Raw genomic sequence first — 18,927 nt, forward strand, 5'->3', positions numbered from 1 at the left:
ACTATTTATTCGCAAACACTTCAATGACTACTGGACATATACGTCCGTCCATTTTGACTCCATTAGTCCTTCTAACTCAAAACAAAGAAACTAAAAACTGAGCGGTAAAACTTTAAACTAACCAATCAAATCCAAGTAATCATGAATAATGTATGGAAACATTTCAGTGTAATAAAAGTTTATATGATACAATATCTTATGAAGTTTATTTAATATTAACATAATTATACATCTTTATTTTACAATTAAAATATAAACAAAATAAAGAGGCTACCACATTCTCCCCTGTGTTGGAAAAAATGACTTCCACGTCATACGACTCCTCCTCCCTCTGACGAAGAAATGACGTTCTCGGCATTCTAACTGGTATTTTACTATGATGTTTCTCTCACAATCTCAATGATGGTACGTGTGATGTCATTCTCCATTCCTCTAAACATTCCTTCTTTCAGTTGTAACTTTAACCATTCTACTTTCTGTAGCCAAGATGTTGTTTGTCCAATAGCTTGTTTAGTGATATAATCTTTCAAATATGCAGGTGGTTTTCTAATTCTTGTTCTTGATGGTAATTCTCTTGGTGGTGTAGGAAGTATTCTACGTCGTCTGAGCCTTGCTGGTTGTTGCTGTGTGTTATCTTGAGCCGTTGTGTTATCTGTGTCTGCCTCGGTATCACCTGATGTGTCTGGGAGCGTACTGCCATCCTGCTCATCCTGTTTGTCAGAAGTATCACCTCTGTCAATCTGGTCAGTCGCTTCTTGACCTGTTGTCACATCAGCCCCAAGAGGTGGTTCACCAGTGTATATCTGTACTGGAGGGATAACGTCTTGTCCAAAACCATTCTCTTGACTACCATCAACCAATAACTGATCGTCACCAGCCAAGTTGACGGTTCCTTGTTGCCCATCTACCACAGGTACAGCATCACTGTTAGTGTTGCTCTGTGCGTCTTCCTCTGGCAAATAAATAATATAACCCTGCTCTGACTCCTCGTCCGATTCTATGTCAGTTTCCTCTTTGGTACTGTCGGAGTTCGTCTTCTTTTCCTCAAGGACTGTCTTTATAGGCGGTTTCCTTGGTGCAGGGTTTCTCTTAGGCTCTGCAGCCTTTTCCAAACCGGGCAGATGTCCAATTGGTAGAAGGAGGTTTCTATGCAGTGTTCTTTTGCGTCCTTCTCCATTTTCCTTCTGGACCACATAAACAGGTATGTCCATGTTAGGCTGTCTAACAATCCTGTACGTGTCCTCTTCCCATTTATCCGCTATCTTATGCTTCCCTTCGAAGGCAACTACTTTAACAAGTACACGATCTCCAGGTTGCAAAATGGCTCCACGGGCTCTTTTATCGTATCCTTCTTTCTGTCGACTTTGTGCTGTCTTTGCTGAACGAGATGCAAGTTCATATGCTTTCTTCAGACGCTCCTTCGTTGCTTCGGCATACTTTGTAGATGGTTCCTTAGTACCAGTATCTTCAATTCCAAATGCTATGTCCACAGGCAAACGTGGATGTCTACCAAACATCAAGAAGTACGGAGAAAATCCAGTGGTTGTCTGTTTGGTACAGTTGTACGCATGTACAAGTCCAGCTACGTGGGACTTCCAATCTTTCTTCTGCGTAGTCTGTAGAGTTCCAAGCATATTCAACAAGGTACGGTTGAATCTCTCTGTAAGTCCGTTACCCATAGGATGGTAAGGTGTTGTTCGGGACTTTTCCATTCCTGTAATGTTGCAGAGTTCTTTGATGATCTTGCTTTCAAAGTTCGCTCCTTGATCTGAATGAATACGACTAGGCAATCCATAGTGTACAATGAAGTTGTTGAAAAACACATCTGCTGTGGTTCGTGCGGTCTGGTTCTTTGTAGGAACTGCTAAAGCATATCTGGTGAAGTGGTCTGTGATTACCAAAATGTTTTCATATCCACCTTTTGATCTTTCAAGTTTCAAGTAATCCATGCAAACCAGTTCTAAAGGTTGTGTTGTTTCTATGCTGATAAGTGGAGCTCTATCATTCGGAAGCTGTTTTCGACGAATACATCTTTCGCAGTTGGTAATCCAGTTCTCGATGTCTCTGTTCATACCATACCAGATGAAGCGATCACGTACCAATGATAAGGTCTTGTCTCTTCCCTGGTGGCCCATATCATCATGTAAAGATGTGAGAACTGTGGATATGCAGTTATCTGGGAGAACTAGTTGTCTTGAAGTTTCACCATCAGATTCTATCTCTCTGTACAACACTCCGTCTATAATCTTCAGCTTCTCATAGTTGTTAAGGAACCAGTTGTTGAGTGGTGAATAGCTCAGCTGTTGTTTATCTGGTTTGCGATGTTCGTTTATCCAATATATCCAGTCTTTGATGAATCTGTCTCTGCGTTGTTCGGCTTTAACATCAACTAACTTCTGAGATGGTAATGATGGATCCACAGATGCATCTGAAATTATCGATAAGCTCTGGTGATGAGGTTGAGCATGTTGCAGGTTACAGATGGCCTTCACTGACTCTGGTTGGATGGTTTCAGTACATCTAGATAATCCTGGAAGTCTAGATAATCCATCGGCATCTGCATTAGCCTTTCCTGGTCTGTATACAATGTTGAAGTTGTAAGATGACAGAGCTGCTATCCATCTGTGTCCGGTAGCATCTAGTTTAGCTGACGTCAAGACATAGGTAAGAGGATTGTTGTCCGTTACTACAGTGAAGGTATTTCCAAATAGGTAGTCATGGAACTTTTCTGTCACTGCCCACTTTAAAGCCAAGAACTCCAGTTTGTGGACAGGGTAATTCTTCTCGGATTTACTCAAACCTCGACTGGCATATGCAATGACTATCTTCTTCTTATTCTGTTCTTGGTACAACACAGCACCTAGTCCAAGCATCGATGCATCTGTATGAAGTTCAAAGGGCTTGGAGTACGATGGAAATCCAAGGATAGGGTGGCATGTGAGCTTTGACTTCAGTTGTTGAAATGCATCTTCTTGTGATTTTCCCCATATCCATGATGTATTAGCTGGTTGTAGTTTCGTCTTGCGCTTTCTAGTCTTCTTAGGTGGTGGCATAAGATCAGTAAGTGGTCTGGCAATCTTCGAAAAGTCTTTGATGAACTTCCGGTAATATCCAATGAATCCCAGGAACTGTCTAACCTCATCTGCAGATGTTGGAGGTGGCCAGTTGACAACTTTCTCTATCTTCGCTGGGTCGGGTTGTATACCATCTCTCGATACAATATGACCAATGTACTTCACCTTTTCCTGGAAAAATGCGCACTTCTTTGGTGAAAGCTTGAGTCCACTCTCTCGTAGTCTCTGTAGAACTCTTTGTAGTCTATCTAGATGTTCTTCGTAGGTATCAGAGAAGATGATCAGGTCATCAAGGTAGATGAAACAGATGTTCAGGTGCAAGTCTCCAAGGATTTCTTCCATCAAACGTTGATAAGTGGCTGGACTGTTGACAAGTCCGAATGGCAGTCTGTTGAATTCATAAAATCCAAGGGGTCCTACGGTGAACGCTGTCCGTTGTTTATGGGTTTCTTCTAGCTCTACCTGATGATATCCACTCTTCATGTCTAGTACTGTGTAAAAATTGTTTCCTCCAAGTGCATCAAGTATTTCCTCGCTTCTTGGCAGTGCGTATGCGTCTTTATAGGTGTTCTGGTTCAATTGACGATAATCTATGCACATGCGCAGCTTTCCGTCCTTCTTGCGGCATAAAACAACGTTCGACGACCATGGTGAATGAGATCGGCGGATAATCCCCGCGGCTAACAACTGTTGAAGATGGTCACGTACTTCGTTGATCATGGCTGGAGGAATACGGCGATGTCTCTGCTTGAACGGTCTTTCATCCATGAGATCAATACGGTGATGAACTGCTGTACTATGTCCAATGTCTATGTCGCTCTTGCTGAAAACATCTCTGAACTGTTGGATCAATTCTTTTCCTTGCTGTAATTGTACATCTGTCAAGTTCGTTGGCATGGTAACTTGATGCGTAGGATCGTCATCTAACTCAGCATTTACCTCTATATCAGCTACGGAAACTGGCTGTATCTCGCATAAGATGGCATTCGGCGAAATAGTAACTGTTCTAGTGGTGACGTTGCTTATGTGAACTGGAATAGTGCCGTTGTTTCTGTAACTGTATGACAACAATGTAGGAGCCACATCTAAATCAGTTGGAATAGCTGCTCTCTCAGTTGGTTGTAGCATAGCACATACTGTGTGGTACGGTAACTCGTGATCTGTGTAACCTTGGACAATTACATCTCTGTTCGGAAGAATCTTGATGGTCTTTCCTTCAGCTGATTTTACAAGTCCTAATCTGTTTGACCTCTTCTGTAATTCCTTCTCTCTCAGTAGCAAACATCGAAAGGTAAGGTACCAGTTGGTATGTATGTTGGCATCTTGAAGAAACTTTGGACCAAAACGTAACTTGACATCTTCCATGATTTCCTTTAAGATGTTAGTACCAAGCAGTAGTGGAACTTCTCTGTTGTAATTGCTGTCAGGTACAACCAAAAATAAACAAAGGTGACGACTACCAGTTGTTGCTGCTCCTGGTAACTCTATGCTAGCTGTGATGTATCCTAAGTATGGCATATCTTTTCCATCAGCACATTCTATCTTGATAATCAGGTCCAATGGCTGAATAATCTGATCTTGAAGATATCTGTTGTAAAATGTCTCGCTAACTGTACTAACGGTTGATCCTGTATCAAGTAAAGCTGATGTTGTTATGTCGTTAATCTTTACTGAAACTTCATTTGGACTTCCAAGTAAGCCAGGTGATTCTTTAGATGATTGTTGTTGATAAGAGGCATAAGTGCGGTCTTCAGCACCAATCTGTTGGAAGTTGTATGCCTTGCGAGAGTGATCTAGTATAACTCGACATCCTATAGCTATATGACCTTCATTTCCACATCTGTAGCATATGAAAGGCTTCTTTCTATTGTCAAAAGGTATGCATGGTTCATGTGGTAATTCCTGTTGCTGTGCTATATAATGTTCCTGATCATACCAATACGGTTTTTTCTTTCTACGTGATCGTCTCTTTTTAGGTTGTTGGTTAAATATGTTGAGATCTTCTTCATATCTATCAAGGACGTGTCCAAGTCGTAACAACTCCTGCTTAAAATCCGAACTCGACATACTAATCTAAATAAATGTGAAAGTAAAAATATCAAACCAAAGTCTGAATGTGAATGAAATAATCTGTAATAAATCTATGTTCTATTCAGAACTTTCAGAATTCAAATAAAGTATCTAAATAAATCAGATATAAATCTGCAAAAAATAATAAGAATCAGTGCAAAGTGAAAAGAATAAATCAATAAAGTATGAACTAATAAGTAAATCTGAAACTAAATTCAAGTAATTAGAGTAAGATCCTGAAATTCAAAAGTAATTATATGAAAATAATCAAAGCATATAATCAGTATATCAATAAGAAATGTAAATGTAATATATGACAAATATGATTAATGAAATCTGAAAAAGAAAATTTTATTAATAGAATCTCATGTAGCTAAACAAGAATGTGAGAATTATAAAACTTTTACGTTTATAATCTCAACACAAAGATTACAACAATACAAGTGTAACAATGTAAGTATGTTTAAACAATCACAATAATCACATGTATCAATCACAATCAATGTAATGTATGCACTATAGCTCAACAATATATATGTATATCAATAAGCCAAGTTCAGTTTCCAAAAAAAAAATAAAACGTTTTCAAGTTCCAAGATACTTCAAGTCTCAACTAAGTACAATCCTAGTATGCTCAATCCTTGTTGAACAAACTAACCTCTAAATCTGACACAATGCACAGTATGAACAACAGTTCTTCAAATCTCAAATGACCAAAGTGAAACTACAAACAACAAATCAAACTACAAATATCTCACTCGACTACAATAAACTATCAATGTATACGTCGAATGTCTAAGTAAAGTCAAAGGAAAATCAGTATAAGTATATTAGTATCAAATTAATCACTTATATTCAAATACTCAATCAGTCATGGGATATTATAACAATATAGTTATCAAATAAAACTAATGACAAATTATTGCTATATCATAATACTACACCAATATTATATCACATTCTCTGTATGTATACAAACAATTTACAAAATAGTCATCAGTATGTACTCATGTGAACATGAACAATCACATCTATGTTTAAAAAAAAATATAATATACAAAATCACATATTCAAATTCAAAATCTAAGTATTACCACATATTATGCAATAATATGACATGGTTCTGTATTTCAAAACCTCATGGCTACTTGTGAGTCAGCCAACATAGATATAATATACTATCACTGTATACAAAAAAATAAAAATGAAAATCCTAAGTGTGTATGCAAGTGTTCTGTTTTTATTTCACCAATGCACAACTACAACTACTAAGTTCCAAGTATGAACTTCTATGTGTATAGTATAAGTTGTGTATTGCAATAGATCAACCAAATATCTAAGTCCAAATGAAAACAAGTATGAATGTAACTAAGTACCAATGTACCCAAGTATGAATGAACCTAAGTACAGATGCACCTAAGTTTGCACGGAAATGTAAGTTAAATCGGGTATCAACTGTAGTGTAATGCTAATGTGTATGTGTAATCGAGTATCAATGTATCAATGTATGCTATCAACAAATACTAAGTACTGTATGTATACTAGTGTATGTGTAAACTAAATTCAACTAAGTGTGTGTAATGTTTAAATCAGAAATAAAACATTAAAATGTATACAGGAATAATATATAAATGATTTACCTTCAATGTAATCTGCTAATATATATGCACTAAGTATTCCACAGTACTAAGTTCAGATCAATGTTAAACAATGATATCAAAATCAAATAAATTTCAAATTCACAATCACAAAATAACTAAGTTCTATTTCCAAAATTGAAAATCTAAAAGTTCGATTACTATTTAAAGTAATTTCCGGAACATATATAATGAACTGGACTGTTGTCTTTCGGTGTAGAATGTAAACATCCGGTAACACGCACATGTAGTTCTTTTGTTGATAAACAACACGTGGTGGACATCTCATGTGATCACAACAAACCATACTTCCGGTAACACGTGGTAACTAGTGACATCGTAGGTAAACTCATCAGATTGCTCCTAGGGGTGATCTGTGCCATCAAAACCGGTAGTGGGCGCCAAATGTAATAGCTGACTTTTAGGCCTCAAGGAAAACTAAAGTCGCTTTGCTAGGGTTCAGGATATTTATTAATCAGTAACGTAAAACACCCTGTAATAACAATGATAAAGTTATACTAATTTTACAGATCAAATAATAAATTAGTAATACACGTAATAAGTATAATATTCTTTCATTACATATAATGGTATTATACAAAACATTACACTTTAAAAATACATTTAAGTTATGAACATAATGAGATCAAATATTATGTTTAATCATCAAATCATAGTATTGATGTCTTTACATATAATATTCAGTTGTTCAGATTAACAACATTGATAAATTAAACAAATATTAAAAGCATCTAAACTCAAGGGAAATAACTCTTTATCAAAACTATGTGCTTAACATACTCCATAGTTAATTCAACCTTTTAAACGAAATACATTATAATTCTAATAACATATTACTAATCCTTACCAACTTGTGGAGCAAGGTAGTTACTGTTGTGGCACAAACCAATTCAAATGTACATACTGGTTATCACACAGTGATATCTTTATAACAGCTTACAAGTTCTGTAAACCAAAATTACAATGTTAAATAACGGATTTAAGGAAACCGTATTTAAACATAGACCTTATTATAAAACATACAATATAAATAATGTCCTTGTGTATAAAATAAAACATAACTCAGACAATACTTTACATATGTGCAGAAACGTAGTTCGCTATCTAATACAATTTTGTTTATGTTTTCTATTTATAATCAATCAACAATGTTATTGTGTACGGACTAATTCACACAAATAATACACGGTGGTATTTAAAATCTACTCATAACAAAGTCTTATCGAATACACCTCAAAGTATCGATCGGAATGTGTGTACTTTCTAAAGTGATTTACATATAGCTCTAACGAATGACTACCAGTACTTTATATAATAAAATAAGTGTATAATATATGCATTTTATGCTGCGATAATACTTTTCGGGATCATAGAGAAAAATAACCTTTCATACCAAAAATCATTCAATCTATGAAAATATATTAGTTATAGTTATAAAGAAATAGATAAAGAAAACTCACGTCAAAATGTCAAGTCTGTCAATACAATACAATGCTGACTATTCAATATACTTCCAAACTATTTATTCGCAAACACTTCAATGACTACTGGACATATACGTCCGTCCATTTTGACTCCATTAGTCCTTCTAACTCAAAACAAAGAAACTAAAAACTGAGCGGTAAAACTTTAAACTAACCAATCAAATCCAAGTAATCATGAATAATGTATGGAAACATTTCAGTGTAATAAAAGTTTATATGATACAATATCTTATGAAGTTTATTTAATATTAACATAATTATACATCTTTATTTTACAATTAAAATATAAACAAAATAAAGAGGCTACCACATGAATACTGGACAACTCGGCCCGTAGACATCTCGGACTGACTAATGAGTCAACTCGGACCGTCTTTAAAACTCAGCTCGGACTGTTTATAAAGATAACTCACACAAAGTAGTAAAAGAAGATTGAAATCATTACATGATTTAATGATTTCTTTTACATGACAGCATCACTTAGATGTTGCCGAATTTGCAAAACACAGAGGAAATTGGAATGAAGTATTTTCTTTATTATTAATACAAATTTCTCAGTTATCTCTGTCCATTAATTATAAAAATAACTTAGGTACAAGAAAGTGTATGACTTAGTTGAATTCATTTAATTTATTTTTTGAGAGAAATATCTCTGCAGAGACTTATTATTTTTGACAAGTGTATTTTGCATGTTCATTTATTAACCACAATCATTTATGAAAAAAATAAATTAAGGGGAATGGTCACATAAAACGTGTTTCAAGACTGAGGTGTAGCCCATTCATAATGGCGACATGTAGATCTTTTTTTTTTCAGTATAAATAAGAAATTGAAAGTTAACAGCACATTGCTAGAAAACATGTACAACTCTTGGTGCCAATGATGAAATACATGTAAACAAGATTTATAGGAAGAAGGAAAAAAGTAATACGAATTGAATTACAAAGATTGCAAAAATATATACTGGTATCAACCAACCGAGTCTACATGTAATTTTATCCGCATTTATACTATCTTCCGTAGCATAACATGATGAAGCTCGGTGCTACCTGTTGATCCCTGAAAGGGCATTTTTTTTTCATTTTCGCCCTATTTATTACATAATTATTTTTTTTTTGTAATAAAAATACAGAGTTATGCTACGTGATGATCGTCGGTAGGATATTTGTTAATGTTCGTTCTACTAATATTTATTTTTTTTGTAATCAAAAATACAAGGAGCGGAGGAAGGCAACATAACAAATCATAATATGTTAATTATATCATCGTATCATTTAACGCATTATTTTGAAATCCTAGCTGGTAACATGTTGTATGTATCGATTTTTCCACGAAATATATTATTGGGACATAATTACATGATAAAGTTGCAATCCAGTTGTCGTCTTCATTCCACCGACCTCTACAATGTACAGAACAATCCTGGTGTATCTCTGCATAGGACTTATACACATAATTTACAAAGTGAAATGTGACTTAATAAAGAGAGAAAATAAGCAACTGGATGGAAAACAATGCTGTTATCGGACACTTGGTGAGCATTGATTCTAAAATATCTTTTTTTTTAAAAAACATTTATGACTTAAATTAAAATTTCGAAATTATGGTAACCTATTTACAATTAATATTAAAAAAAAGAAGATGTCTCATATGATTGCCAATGAAACAACTCTCCACAAGAGACCCAGATGACACAGAAATAAACAACTATAGATCGACGTAGGGCCTTTGACAATGAGTAAAGCCCATACCGCATAGTCAGCTAGCCTATAAAAGGCCCCGAGACAAATGTAAACAATACAAACGAGAAAACCAACGGCCTAATTTATGTACAAAACAATGAACGAAAAACAAATATGTAGCACATCAACAAACTGAATTACAGGCTCCTGACTTGGACACACATGCAGAATGTGCCCCGACCCTCCCCTAACATGGAACAGTGGTATAACAATACAACATAAGAACGAACTATAAAAACCAGTTAAAAAGGTTTAAGTTAACTCATCAGATGGATACAAACAAAAATACATCTAACAAAAACACAGAGTGGACGTGGCATGGTACTTGTATGCCCCAACAACAAAAAGACACTAAGTACAGATCTGGGAGTACCGGCTTGAAGTTAATGCATGGCAGCTAGTTCAAAGCTGAGCCACTATTAACAACTAATATAAAAAGTCCCTTGCATCTAAGACCAAATTATCAATCAGTACACATCCAACATCCAATGAATTTAGTATAAATACGTTATAAACAGTCAGAGAAAAACTGACTGTACATGTGTTGTATGTATGTATATTTCATTATAATACGCTATTTTGTTTGGACTAATAGCAATCTCGCGCTCAGATCTCGCGTCATTCTGAAATCAACCTTCATTTCAAATTGAAATGTAACATTCGTGATGACACGAGCTTCCACCATATAAAAGTACACAGGTTACTAAAAGGAAAAAATGATAGAAATCTACGACAGTAGTACTGACGAGTGCTGTCCCTTCGCTTACTATCTACGCCCAAAATTCCCAAAATATCGATCAGATTTGAAACATATTTTTCAGTCTGCGAAAATAGCAAAAAACAACAGGAAATGAATAACAACGTATATATATTGTGTACAAGTTGTAATGTTGTACAAAATTTTAATCATACTTTGTACATATTTTTTTACAAGTTATCACTGTTTTATGGACCGCTAAACACAAAAGAATGATTCAAGCACACAGTCTTTTGTTTCGCATATTTCTGTCATATTTCCACAACTACATGATACAGTCTTATACTGAGTATTGATACACACAAGAATATAAGAACACACAAAGACTTTTAATGGATTTGATTTTCAAATTGGTATAATGAGAAAAATAAAATTTGAATTCAAACCATTTAGGTGTCCTCATTTCTAGATTAAGGATTAAAGATAATAGCAATAAATGTTAGGTTGAAGTATATAAATTGGAATATAAGACATTAAACTGGTGTATTTTAAAAGATAAACTTGTATCACCGGGTGCAAGAAGGTATACGTAAAATAAAACTTATAATTTGTACAAAAATCCTGTACAAATTATAATTTGTACAAACTTACATCTTGTACATAACATATGTTTATATGTTGTTATTCATATAACAAGTTAAAAATAAGACAGGCAAATAATCACAACCCAAACAGAAAAATAAATGAACAAATTGCTTTCAAATCGTATCCAAATCTCTTTCAAATCGTGATTGTGTGATTTGTTAGTACCATTTGCTTGCGATTCATTAAACAAATCATAAACAAATCATAATTTTCCAAATTCCCTAAAACTGATTTCTTTGCGATTTCTTTCTATTGTATGATTTGTAAGCAATTTGTTTCTGTTTTAGTGTGATTTCTTTATGATTTGTTTACTTAAAATATCTTATGAAATGATTTGAAAGAGATTTGTTAACTTTTTAAGCTAGAATGGTGTGATTTCATTATGATTTGTTAACTTTGAATATCATATGAAATGATTTGAAAATGATTTGTTAACTTTGTTAGCTAGAATGGTGTGATTCATTGATGATTTGCTACAATGAATAAAATGTTAATGCATTTCAATTTTCTTTGTTTATCTATCTCTCTAACTTCCGGTTGAGGTCAAATTCAAATTTCAAATACTGTTCTATATTAACTGAACAAAGAAAGTTGCAAGATGAGGAGTTTTATTCAGTTTATGAAAGATGACGGTGGTAAGGAATCTCTATATTTAAAATTTCACATATTCAACTAATACTATTCAAACGTTAACCTTTAAAATTTAGAAACTGTGCATTTCAGTATCTCATTATCATCATGATAATTTTGTTCTGTAAGGATTAATTTTCAAAATAAAAATGTGTATAAGATGTGTAAACAGATCGAAACATTCATTTAAGGACTGGCTTCCAGAGACAGCAGACATAATACACTGGCAAGTTTAATTTTTTAATTGTGCATGATGTTTACTGACCAGGTCCCGGGCAAAATGGGCAAAGCTATATATTACAATATAGCAGAATTGAACCAAGACTAAGAGCCATCATCTATTCGACACCATTCCACTAAGAACACGTGGTTGCCCATGTTTTTTTTTTTTCAAATTTCGTTATAGTCAAATTCGGGAGAGAAGTAAGAGAAACATACACAAAGTGAACAATTCGTCCCTCATCGCAACCAAAGATAGTATTCCTTTTTACAATTAGATGAAAAGCTATTTAAGGTAAAAGTTTAGTGGTTTCAGGTGCAGAACATATTTTTGATCTAGATTTAAATGATTTAATCTGTGAATTTTTTATTGATGCCAATTTTTTACGATTTGCTTATGATTTACTTCTGATTTGTTTAAGATTTGATAACAATTTGTTTATAATTTCTTAATAATTTGAAAACAATTTGTTTCAATCGGAACAACTCGGCCTTTCTGGTTGCACGAAGAAATATTGTACTGCGTAGCGAGAATGGCCGAGTAGTTACGATTGCAATTTGTTTATGATTTGCTTGAGGTAGGAATATGATTTACTTCTGATTTGTTAAAGATTTGTTAGCAATTTCTTTACAATTTCTTTACGATTTGAAATCAATTTGTTTGTGATTTGCTTGAAGTACGAAAGCAATTACCTCTGATTTGTTAATGATTTCAAAACAATTTCTTGACAATTTGTTAATGATTTCAAAACAATTTCTTGACAATTTGTTTATGATTTGCTTATGAATTGTAAGCAATTTGTTCGTAATTTGTTATTGTGATTTGTTAGCTCATTTGCATGTGAATTTTTATCACTTTCAAATCACAAAGAAATCATACGATTTGTTTATCATTTGTTACCATGATTTGTTCCTCAATTTTTTTTGTTTGGGAAGATTTAGAACTAGCTGTCATGATCTTGAAATCGAAAGAGGGAGGTATATTGGAATTAAAGCTGAAGATAGAAAGTGTAATCTATGTAAGAACGCAGTTGAAGACGAACTACATTTTCTTTTAAAATGTCCTGTTCTAAAAGATGGTCGATCTCAACATCTGTCTAATTTAAATTCTAAATTCAAAAACTTTTCAAGATTTTCTGATGAAATGAAATTTGTTTGTATTCTTTCAGCTGAAGATTTGTTTGTTACTTCAAACTTATCTAATTTATTGCATTCCCTTTTTGAAGAACGAAAGAAAATTATAGAAAATATCATTGTTGTTTGAAAATAGAAGAAAAAAATATATATTAATATATATAGGAAATAAAATTGATCAGGAGTTGTCTCCCATAGACCTAGAACTTTAAGAATTATGTAATTTCTCCAAGTGACATTGGCACTCATAACAAATACGTTTTGTCAATAACTTGGTTTATATCAGGTAAATTAGTGTGAATGTGTATTCATGTGTGTGTTTTGTTTTGTTTTGTTTTGTTTTGCTTTGCTTTTTTTAATGTACTGTAGAGTAATCATTTTAATAAAATTATCTTTTCTTATCTTATAACAAAGTGGCATATAATTGGATTGTATAGGAAGTATTAATTCGTACATTTTGGTCGAAATTTTATACTTTCATTAGACGATGCAATGACTGAAATTGAAGACCTTGCTGGGAAATTAGATAAACTCAGAAATAAATCTTATGGGTGCAAAGGTAAGTTATTCATATGATATTTAAATTGAGTAATCAATTGATTGATATATTTGTTAACATCATTGTAATTACATGTTTATCTCTTGCTTGTAAGGAAAAGTGTAATAACAAAACAGCCGAATTCCTTTCTTAATTGTGTACGGTTTTTTTCTTCACACTGGGTAACTGTCACAATTTACTAATACCCAAAGGTATTATATCTACGCAACTGTAAAAACAAAGTTGAGAATGAAAATGGGGATAATGCCAAAGAGACAACAACCCGACAGAAGAGCGAAAAAAAACAGCAGAAGGCCACCAATTAGTCATGCTCTGTGCTCTGTAGAGTTATTCCAATTGTTTTATTATGCGAAGAAGACTTTTAAAATTTTTTTGTTAAGTTTAAACAAATTTTATTTACTCAAAGTAAAATGGATTAGACACAAGTAACCCATACTTATGAAGTCCGCTCCGAATAACAATAAATTACAATACAATATCAATATGAAAGTTTGTGTCCAACCCTATTAAAATTGGGAAAGGAAATGGGGAATGTGTCAAAGCGACAACAACCTGACCATAGAACAGACAACAGCCGAAGGCCACCAATGGGTCTTCAATGTAGCGAGAAACCCCCACCCACCCGGAGGCGTCCTGCAGCTGGCCCCTTAAAAAATATGTATACCATATGATTTTTATTTTTAGTTTCTTGTGTATAATTCGGAGTTTAGTATGGCGTTCATTATATATCACTGAACTAGTCAATATTTGTTTAGGGGTCAGCTGAAGGACGCCTCCCGGTGCGGGAATTTCTCCTTGCATTGCAGACCTGTTGGTGACCTTCTGCTGTTGTCTGCTTATTGTCTCACATTCCCCATTTCCATTCTCAATTTTATACTAGTTCAGTGATAATGGACGTCATACTAAACTCCGAATTATACACAAGAAACTAAAATTAAAAATCATACAAACCAAACAAAGGCTAGAGGCTCCTGACTTGGGACAGGCGCAAAATTGCGGCGGGGTTAAACATGTTTCTGAGATCTCAACCCTCCCCTATACCTCTAGCCAATGTAGAAAAGTAAACGCATAACAATACGCACATTAAAATTCAGTTCAAGAAAAGTCCGAGTCTGATGTCAGAAGATTTAACAAAAGAAAATAAACAAAATGACAATAATACATAAATAACAACTAATAATGACTACTAGCAGTTAACTGACATGCCAGCTCCAGACCTCAATTACACGATTGAAAGATTATGTCTTCATCATATGAATATCAGGCACAGTCCCACCCGTTAGGGGTTTAGTATCATACTATTATAAAATGCTCACAAAGGTTTACTTCCTAGATCATCTAGCCCCAATCATCATGTCAGGCATTGTCATTACTAAATAAACAATAAATGTATTCTAATCTGAGGAACATTTTAACAATTTTTTTTTACTAATGATACTGATGATACACCACAAAAAAAATATAAATAGAACCATACAAATAGTAAGCAAATACATATAGAAAAGATGTGGTATGATTGCCAATGAGACAATTCTCCACAAGAGACCAAAATGACACAGAAATTAACAACTACAGGTCACCATATGGCCATCAACAATGAGCAAATCCAATACCTCATTATCAGTTATTAAAGGCCCCGAAATGACAATGTAAAACAATTCAAACGAGAAAACTAACGGCCTTATTTATGTCCAAAAAATAAACGAAAAGCGAATATGTAACACACAAACAAACGACAGCCACTGCATTACAGGCTCCTTATATTATGTTATCAAATCTATATATCATCTCCTGTTTAGAAAAAAAAAAACACATGAAAAAATGAACCTATTATGTGTTGCTCTCCTAACTATACAATGTATCCAAAATCAAAGATGTGGAACATATTCTATCATAATCATTTGGTAACTAATGTAATTACAGTCTCTTCCATGCCCGTCTTGAACATAAAAACTAAATATTAAATAAACAATACTCCTAATGCTCAGGTTGGTTGACATCGTGCAACACAGTTAATAACACCATATAGGAAAACATAGAACTCCCTTTTGTCATAAGGCACTGTCAAACATCCAAACATACTATCCTCACTCATCTGTGTCCACACTTGTACTATCATAAAATTACTATCATAAAATATATAAGGAGAACATAACCTGTGTCTCTTTGATGGAATAAAAGGATTATAAGCTAATCCAAACGAACGACTGGTCTTGTAAAGAAAATGGTGGGTAAAATCCACAGGCACTTGTCTTAGAGTCCCCCTCCCTGTATACCTTAATTAATTGTATAGGAAAAAAATTCTGAGACAAGTGCCTGTGAGCTAAACCCCCACTTGTATGGAAGTCGTATATAGTTCAGTTATATAGACAGAATTGTGTGAGCAACTAAACAGACATAACTAGTTAATAATTAGGATCCAGCAACAAAGAATAATTTGACTGTATCAGCTTGTTTGTATGCTGTAAATTATTGTTGTATTAATTTTTTGTATCTTAATGCGAATCATGCGTCGTGACGAGTCTCGCAATAATAAGAATCGGCATTATGATTTTTGATGTATACATGTAAGTAGTATTTCCTAAATCGCAATAAATTATCGCGCATTTATGTTCATTCTTCAAAAATCGCAATAATAAATGTACGCAATAATTTCTGAATTTTGCAGTATTGTATTGCTGTTTATCATGTTTACTACAATTGTTTATGTTACAGAAAATACACCAGAACATCCTACTGCATTTACAGCATTGTCTACATTTTCAAGTGGACTTCCAAATAGCCCAATTCCGTTTGACAAAGTAATTGCCAATGTCGGCAATTCTTATAACCCAAGTACAGGAAAATTCACAGCGCCTGTATCTGGACTTTACAGTATATCTGTCTCTATCATGGGTCTTCATGGGAACTCAATACATGTTAAGATCCGTAAGAATGGTCAGGAACTTGCAAGGCTTTGGACACATGGCGGAGGTAGAGGCGAAGTAGCATCTCATACGCTAAACCTTCCACTCAAAAGGGGAGACCAGATGTGGGCCAGTGGAACTCCCGGGAAGAAGATATACGTAGGAGAGCCTTATAACGTATTTTCAGGAATATTGATTGCAAGTGGAAAATTCAATTAAACATACATAGATCAATACAATTGTCTTTGGGTTTTTCTTCATTGTGATAGATGTGCCCAATTTTCTTTCAGTTTTTTTTTTATCCAACAGGAAAACATAATCATATACATATAAATGTCTTTTAGAAATACCCTATTTGTCTGATTGAACAAAATTTCATTACCAGCAACTGGTGTTTCTGAAATGACGTTGCCCGGGTACTTCTGACGCCAAAACAGTTTCTATTGTAATTGAAAAATAAACTGTCACAACTTGAGCCTCATTTTTTTTAATTTTAGCTCTAGTTTTAAAGCGGCACTAGCTACGAGATATCTAAAAAATCTCAAGTATGATTTTTTCAATCATTAATGAAAATGAAATAGTGAAATGATAATTCGCTTTTAGCAGCCAGTATGGTTCAATTTTATCAAATTAAGCTTAGAATAATTGACGATGAAATATTCACTGGCAAGTGAATGATTCGACCTCATTGTATCCGTATTCATATGAACTTCAATTTAACCCCTTAGCTAGAGATGGATAACGCATTCATTATGCGTGTTCGGTTATTAAAAGGAAAAGAATGTCATCATTGAAAGTGAAACAAAGGTAAATCATTTGATTGACTGATTCGATTCCAAAAAAAAATCATTCGTATACAGATAAAAATGATGATTAACATATATTTTTTAATCTTTAATATGAAATTAAAAAGATCTAGAAAAGTCCAATTGCACGAGTCCGTTTTCTCTTTATATCTATAATATATGAGGTATGTTTATATCGCTTATATGACTGCCATTGGAGGTCTTCGGAGGTCAACTCGATAGTTAATTAGATGGCATCAAGACTAAAATACACACAAAACGAAGCTACATATTATGATCCATCACATGCCCTGTTAACTGTTTTCTTTTTAGACTTTTTCATAATTTGGATAAATGGTTTACATTTGAGTCAAATCGATGAACATAAATATGAAAGCTAGTGTCCATTTACACCGGCATTTAATCGTTATTTAAAAAAAAACTTTTTGATTTGGAACATTTTGATATTTTTTTCAACTCAATATCAGTTTACTATTTATGTATATCCCCCCCCCCTTTCTTTACTACTAACATAGTACCACATGTAGACATAGTGAAAATGCATTTAATTTATCGTTAACCCTATATACAAACCATTTTAACATACCAGGAATCAAAAATCAACACGCATGTTTACATCGACTTCCTCTCCAATGAAATTAAAAAGCTAAAAGCAATACCACGAACGACACTCGGCTAACCGAGAGATTGGTCGGTTAATCTATATTGAGTATGCGGCTATATCGGCGGTTGGTCTGTTAATCGGGTTGGCTAAAGTCTGTTAATCAGATGTTATAGAGAAAATCATTGAAAGTTCAGCTTGTTTCATTGTATAACTTTTTAAATATATTGTTATCATAAAAATTATTCATGTCTAACAAAACAATTCAATGTATTGAATGCAGTGATGTAATTATTATTTTTCTAGCTTCGATGTACGATCTATAAAATGAAAAGGCGGGTTACTCATCAATAAATTTATACACATTTTACACACACATAAAGTACACAAAATGACACGTTGGTTGAATTTACTTGCATGCAATAATTTGAACATCGAAAAAAGGCAGGCATTATGTTTGTTAACCATATTTATATCATTGTGTGAAAAATCTACACGAAAATCTGTATTTTGGTAACATAAATCAATATTTATTTAAAATCTGGTCTGTTAATGGGTCGGATGTATAAAACCCGGTCTGTTAATTGATCTGTTAAGAGTTATGAATGGCAATAAAGTGTAATTTTATTGCTATATTGGGTGTGATCGGATCAAATGGGTAGGCTCGAGACGAGCCGCTAAAATATACGGAAAAAGCACATG

At 33.8% G+C, this 18,927-nt stretch overlaps 1 protein-coding gene and 1 long non-coding RNA gene across 2 annotated transcripts; one reads left to right on the forward strand and one right to left on the reverse strand.

Moving 5' to 3' along the window:
• Positions 1 to 6,490: 6,490 nt before the first annotated feature.
• Positions 6,491 to 8,594, reverse strand: LOC143049141 (uncharacterized). Its single transcript, XR_012970084.1, has 3 exons — positions 8,263 to 8,594; positions 7,650 to 7,747; positions 6,491 to 7,274 (listed from the first exon to the last, which is right to left on the reverse strand). It is a non-coding gene; the product is annotated as an uncharacterized LOC143049141 (long non-coding RNA).
• A 1,065-nt stretch (positions 8,595 to 9,659) lies between these two features.
• LOC143049142 (complement C1q and tumor necrosis factor-related protein 9B-like) lies at positions 9,660 to 17,070 on the forward strand. The gene is made up of 3 exons (XM_076222891.1): positions 9,660 to 9,820; positions 13,838 to 13,912; positions 16,628 to 17,070. Exons 1-3 carry the CDS (start codon positions 9,694 to 9,696, stop codon positions 17,035 to 17,037), a joined length of 612 nt encoding a protein of 203 aa, XP_076079006.1. The 5' UTR covers positions 9,660 to 9,693; the 3' UTR covers positions 17,038 to 17,070.
• Positions 17,071 to 18,927: the final 1,857 nt, after the last annotated feature.

The sequence above is a fragment of the Mytilus galloprovincialis genome, chromosome 10 (assembly GCF_965363235.1).
Source record: "Mytilus galloprovincialis chromosome 10, xbMytGall1.hap1.1, whole genome shotgun sequence".
Taxonomy (NCBI): domain Eukaryota; kingdom Metazoa; phylum Mollusca; class Bivalvia; order Mytilida; family Mytilidae; genus Mytilus; species Mytilus galloprovincialis.